The sequence below is a fragment of the Myotis brandtii genome, unplaced genomic scaffold (assembly GCF_000412655.1).
Source record: "Myotis brandtii unplaced genomic scaffold, ASM41265v1 scaffold302, whole genome shotgun sequence".
In the NCBI taxonomy this organism is placed as follows: domain Eukaryota; kingdom Metazoa; phylum Chordata; class Mammalia; order Chiroptera; family Vespertilionidae; genus Myotis; species Myotis brandtii.
In genome coordinates this window covers 215,537-221,931 of record NW_005361545.1, presented here as the reverse complement: position 1 = coordinate 221,931, position 6,395 = coordinate 215,537, and the positions used below count along the sequence as shown (strand labels likewise).

General features: G+C 42.5%; 1 protein-coding gene across 1 annotated transcript; it reads right to left on the bottom strand.

Moving 5' to 3' along the window:
* Nucleotides 1-2,862: 2,862 nt before the first annotated feature.
* Nucleotides 2,863-3,779, bottom strand: LOC102261678 (dnaJ homolog subfamily C member 17). Its single transcript, XM_005869664.2, has one exon. It carries the CDS (start codon nt 3,763-3,765, stop codon nt 2,863-2,865), a length of 903 nt encoding a protein of 300 aa, XP_005869726.1. The 5' UTR covers nt 3,766-3,779.
* Nucleotides 3,780-6,395: the final 2,616 nt, after the last annotated feature.

The window sequence follows — 6,395 nt, the reverse complement described above, 5'->3', positions numbered from 1 at the left end:
TTAAAATTTCATTCTAATCAGAACTAATTTTGGCGAGCTCTCTCTGTGTTGGTTTGCCTGAAAAATATCAATTTATTCTCATTTTTAAATTTTTTTAAATGAGAATGCTACAGGTTTTAGTATAAAAGTTGCCATTTATTTTCTCTCAGCATATTGGCGATATCACTTCCCTGTCTCCCAGCTTCTTGAGCGTTCAGGTGGAGTTCTACCTATTGCTCCTTTGAAGGTAAACTACCTTTTTTTTCTACTTTTAGGACTTATTCTTGTAGGCAAAAACTGTATGTAGTTTCACTAGGGAGAGTTTGATTGGGATTTCTTTTTGTTTATTCTACCTCAGAATCACAATTCCAAATCTGTGAACTGGTGTTTTTCATCAGCTTTGAAAAAATTCTCAACCATTGCCTAAACAAATATTGCCTCTGCCCCATCCACTCTACTCCCTTCTGGCACCCTGATTAAGTGTTTTAGAACTTCTTGCTCTATCCTTCGTGTCTCTTAATCTTGCTTCCATGTCTTCTATTATTTTATCCCTATGTTTCATTCTATATAACTTTTTCTGGCCTACCTTCCAACTATATCCTTTACCTATCTAACTGGCTCTTAAGCCTCTCAGGTTGTGAATATTGAAAACTACTTTTTCCATGTTCTATTTGATTCTTTTTGTAATTTTCTAGATAATGTTTTATAATTTTCCTCTTTCCTGAGGTTACTTTCAGTTTGTTTTTATTTATTTGAACAAAGTGAGCCTCTTTTTTAAAAATTTGATCATTTTAATATCTGAAGTCCTTGCGATTCTCTGCTCTTGTTTTTTGCTGGCTCTCGCTAATAGTGCTTTGTTTCCCTGTGTACTTAGTAAAATTTATTTTATTGTCTGTTGATCACTGTTTTTGAAATATTACTGTGGTGTTCTTTTAGGTCTAGGATAAAAGATCCTTTCTCTGGAAAGAATTTGGGTTTTCTTGCGTAAGTCATCAGAGGAAGCATTTCTAGGATAGTACCACCAGGTGATGTGCTATGAATTTGGACTGTAAACCCATTAGAGATAGGGGTTTTGATTTCAGTTTCACAAGGACGAGTTTTGTTGATTTTTTGGTTTGTTTGTTTTGAATTCCTTCATGGCTCTACTCAATGAAGTTAACTTCCTTTGAAGTTCTCTGGGCTGCAAGTGAGTTTCCTTCTGATTCAGCCTTGCTCTAATGTGTAGCCCTTTTCGGATCCCAGCTTAACATGACAGGGGTCTCCTTTGACAGTCATGAACTTCGACCTCTATTCCCAGCACCACAAGAGCATCAAAACCAAGTTCAAATTCTTCTGCTCTCTATTCCTGCTTAAGCCCTCTGAGTTCACACACCCCTTTATAATTTAATTCGGTAACTTCTTATAATCTTAATACATTAATCACAATATACTAATATATGTATAATACCTTCTAAATTAGTGACTTCTCACAACAAAGATATATTCTTGATAATATACATCTCCATGTCAACTTGGCAGGTGGTATGCTTCACATTTGTCTCACTCAGGGATCCATGCAGTTGACAGAAGCAGGGTCATCTGGAAGTGGGAAGGGATATGGTGAATCATACATGGACCTTAATTAGCTCTGCTCCTATTTTATTGTCCAAAGCAAGTCACATGGCTGCACTAACTTCAAGATGGTTGGGAAGTACAATGCTACCATTTGCTCAGAAGGAGGAGAACTTGAAATATTGGTAAACATTCCTAATGACTAGCATTCTTACCAACTCTTCCATGTTTTTAAGGTGATACTTCTTAAATATAATATTTGCAGAATTTGTAGTCGTTTTTGTAGGAAAGTTGGCCAAAAGAATCCTTTGTTCATATTATGTTCCCTTTTTTAATGCCTGGTAATATCCAACAAGTCTTGGCTACATACCTGTCTCTGGATTAAATCTCTCTCCCACCAATAGTCTCAGGGTGTTGAAAAGCAAGTTGATAGTTCTCTAAGATACTCAGGGTTATTTCATTTACTTTCACAGGACTGTAAACTTTAACCATACATTTTTTATAACAGCAAAACTTGTTTAACATTTATTTTAGGAAATTTTATTTGATCACTTAGACTGTTAAGTATACTTGTTAGAGGAAATTGATTTTGCCTTAAATGCACTCACCAAGACTATCAGATTCTAGTGAAGTTTCTGTTCTCTGCATCCTGCTTGAAATAAATAGCACCTCTAGCAGATTTCAAGTGCAATATGAAGATTTTTTTTTTCTCCAAGAAGGTCAAGAATGTTTGACCACATAGGAGATATAGAGTGAACAAGACAGGTAAGACTCCTGATCTTCTAGAGCTGACATTTTCAAGCAAAGGTCAGAAAACTGCAGGCTACAGGCCAAATCTATTTTCTCTGCCTTTGTCAGCTGCCTGAATGTCCATGTCCACAGTGACCTCGGAAGCCACATGTGAAAATGGCATGTCTCAGCCTGGGTCCTTGAGTGACAGACAGGAGACAGAGACACCCCCACTATGAATTAAAAGCAAAGTTCAATTGAATTCATGTATTCACGTTTCAATAGAATAAATGTTGGGATCCAGCCCCAGCAGGTCCAGGGGTTCCCAAAGGTGTAGACGGAGTGGGCAAAGAAGGAAGGACATGGAAGTGTTCAGTAGTTGATCAGCAGCCTAGTCAGGACCTCTAGCCAGTTTATTGTCCTGTTACAACTGTATTTATACCATTTGATCCTATAAGCATGCCTCTATTGTTACATCATGGTATGTTTTGGGTCCTCCTTTGCTCCTTTGACCTACAGTTCCTTGTTTTTAGTTTTGTTTTTTTTTTAGACTTATAAAGAAAGTTTATTAGTGAAAGGGGCTGTGGGATGGTGGGCTGGATGCTACCTCAACTGCCCCACCTTGTCGTCCTGCTGCATCTGGGCGATCAGCTGCTGCCGCTTAGCTGCTTGGCGCATGCGCATCATGACGAGGCTTTCATAGTCCCTCTCGGACACCACCGAGCCCTGTGACGGTCCTGGGTGGCTGGGGCCGTCCTTGCCCTGGGGCCGTCCCTCCAACCAGGAAATCTTCAGAGGATTATCAACCAGGCCCACTTCATTCTGGACAGCCAGCTCCGCAGCCTTGATGGTCGCAAACTCCACCACGGCGATGCCTGCCTTCTTGCTGGAAAGTACCAGGTTGAGCACTTCTCCGTACTTTTGAAGAAGCTGCAGGAGGATATCTCTGGAGTAGCCGCCTTTTGACCAATCCTTTCTGCACTTCCATTTTAGCTTTAGCTTGGGAGTTCCTTTCCCTTCAGGATGTTCTGCCTTTCCTCTCAACCTCTGCTCCCATTCCTGGCGTATCTGCTCCTGCATCAGCCTCTGCTGTTTTTCCAGCTGCCCGGAACACTCTTCTCGCAGGCGCTCGATCTCCTGCTCTAGTGTCCTGGTGCTCCGGCTCTCCTCCTCCTCCTGGGCCTGAGCCTGCCGCTCCTGGGCCTCCAGGTCAAGCTTCACTTTCTTCCTTCTCTCATCTAGTTTCTGGGTCCTCTCTGCTGCCTGCTTCTTGGCTTTCCTCACCTTGTCATACGTGGCCCTGGCTGCAGCATCAGTCAGTACCTCCAAGGCCCGAGAAAGCTGGTGGAAGAGTTCAGCTGCTCTGGGATTATCCGGATTTTTGTCTGGATGGCAGGAGAGGGCCTTCTGCCTAAATGCCTTCTTCACCTCTTTGACCGCCGCCTTCTCCTCAAGGCCTAGCAGCACGTACAGGTCCATCTGTAAGAGCTCCTTGGCCACCGACATGGTTACAACCCTGACTGGATTCGGGCACCAGTTGTTGGGGTGCAACCCCAGCAGGTCCAGGGGTTCCCAAAGGTGTGGACGGAGTCAGCGAAGAAGAAATGACACGGAGACAGCGTTCAGTTGATCAGCAGCCTAGCCAGGTTCTTCAGCCAGGTTCTGTCTTTATTCTCCTGTTACATCTGTATTTATACCAGTTGATTTTAATCCTATCCATTCTATTCCAAAGGTTAGGGCGTTTGTTATCTCCATTCCAAGGTCACTATTCTATTGTTCTGTTAAGCTACAAGGAAGTAACTGAAGGAGATTATCCTAAGTAAAGATTATGTAGCTTAAGCGTGATTGTTCGTAGATAAGGTGATTAACTACCCACCTGGCACTTAGTTAAGGGGTTTTACTGATTTATTCCCTTCCTTAGTCCTGTTAATCCCTAACTCCAGGGAAAAATCCCCACCTGGGGAAACAACCTTTCTTGGAGAGGTGACCTTGGTTAAAACACATAGTGCTAAGAAGGGGAGCAAACATATTAAGAACAGTATGCCATATACGCCAGGCCCTTGAAACATATGCTGTGCAAATGTTTCTTCCCTGCAGCGACTGTGTCAAGCAGCAAGGATGGACCGGCTTCCAGCAAATAAACACACATTCACATATACACACAACCACACAGGGTTCTGGATGGTGGGCGATATGAGGATACACTGTGTGGAAGAGGTGCAGAGGAGGAGGAGCAGCAGTAATGAAGGTTTGGGGAGAGAATAATGAACATGTATGAGACACTGGAGCCAGTAGAGAGCTGGAATGGATCTGTCCGGAGCTCAGATGAGAGTTCCTGGCTGGAGAGACTAGATCTGGAGTTGTCATCATTTTAAAGGAATTGAAGACATTGGCAACTGGGAAGGTGTATATCTCTGTCGAATGTTTCTTTTCTCTCTGGACACAGAACTGATGTGCAGAGCCCCAGGGTGGTATCCCAGGTCTTTAATTGTGAAAGAGATATCTGTTCTGAAAAATGCTTTTGTTGTCCTATGAACTGTATTGGAAGGTACACATCTCCTTTGGAAATGGGGAGTGACTCCTCCCTTTCATTACCAGAGCCTGAGCAAACAGGTGGCACAGTGGCCTATGACTCCAATTCAGACCTAGTGAATGCTAAGGAGAACAGCTGCTTTGAAACACTAGAAGTGCGTAAACCAGCAGCTAGCAATACAGTGGGGCCTTGACTTACGAGTTTAATTCGTTCCAAGACCGAGCTCCTTAAGGAGCTTGTTAAGGAGCTCGTTAACTCAAATTACTCTATCAACTCAATGCAAAAAATCGGCCGAGAGACAGCTGGTATCTCAAAAAACTCGTTAGTCGGGACACTCGTAAGTCAAGGCCCCACTGTATAGCAAAGGTGGAGATTTATTGAAGAACAAGCACAGACTCCCACATGGGGAGGGGAAAAGGGTCCCCAAACCATTTTTTTCTGATTAATACATGGTTAATCTGCACATGGATTTATACCATATTATTAATACATAAGTATTTCAGGATAAATTGCCATATATAAAATATAACACTGTATTTTTTAAGAGTATAAAATTCTCACAAAGTCATACACAAAAGTTCTCACCACTGACCTTGAATGATTCTAGCCCAGGGGTGGGCAAACTTTTTGACTCGAGGGCCACAATGGGTTCTTAAACTGGACCGGAGGGCTGGAACAAAAGCATGGATGGAGTGTTTGTGTGAACTAATATAAATTCAAAGTAAACATCATTACATAAAAGGGTACGGTCTTTTTTTTTTTTAGTTTTATTCATTTCAAACGGGCTGGATCCGGCCCGCGGGCCGTAGTTTGCCCACGGCTGTTCTAGCCATTGCTGGCAATACAAAAATGCAGCTCCCTATTCCTATACCACTAAAAAATAAAATTTTTCAGAGGAAGAAAGAGTATACCTAAAACAAAACAAAGCAAAGCATTCCATCAGCATACATATCCCAAATGTTAGACACAGTCTTGGAAGGAAAGGACTTGGATCTATAGATCCTGACATAGTGATCCATCAGCTCTCAAGATTATTGTGCGAAGGGTTAAAATAACTTTCAAGAGACTCATTGCTGCCACAGTGAATGGTCCCCCATGTCCCGTGTGGTTCAGGGTTCAGGATCTGGAAGAGGGGCCGCACGCAAATGAAAGAGATGAGACAAGAAATAATTTGGAAATTGGGGGGCCAGGCGAGAGCCCATCCCAAGAGGATGGACTCCACTTGTGCTCAGGCCTTGCCATCCTTTTATTCAGTTTGGGATACACGTATAGCCCTTAGGCAGGCAATTTCCAGTAACAGACAATCTTATCAGTAAGGATTTACATGACTATCTGGTCGGGAAGTTGCTTCAGCTACCATTGTCTGGACTAAACAGTGGGTGCATAGCCCTGACCTTTGCCAGGGCTTCAAGAGTCACCGGCAATCCGGGCTCCTTGTGCACACCTCTCTGCTAGAGAAGACAATAGGTAGTTTCCCACAGCCACTTTAAGTACAATTATTGTCAACTTCTGGGGGCAAAAGAGTAGTAATTTTTATTAATATGTTTTATCAACAGTATGTAGGGGTACCTTGTCAGTATATGAACATTTGATTAAGAAAATG

What these genes read in the sequence shown, in the direction of transcription:
- LOC102261678 (XM_005869664.2), bottom strand. Translation starts at nt 3,765, where the DNA reads ATGTCGGTGGCCAAGGAGCTCTTACAGATGGACCTGTACGTGCTGCTA.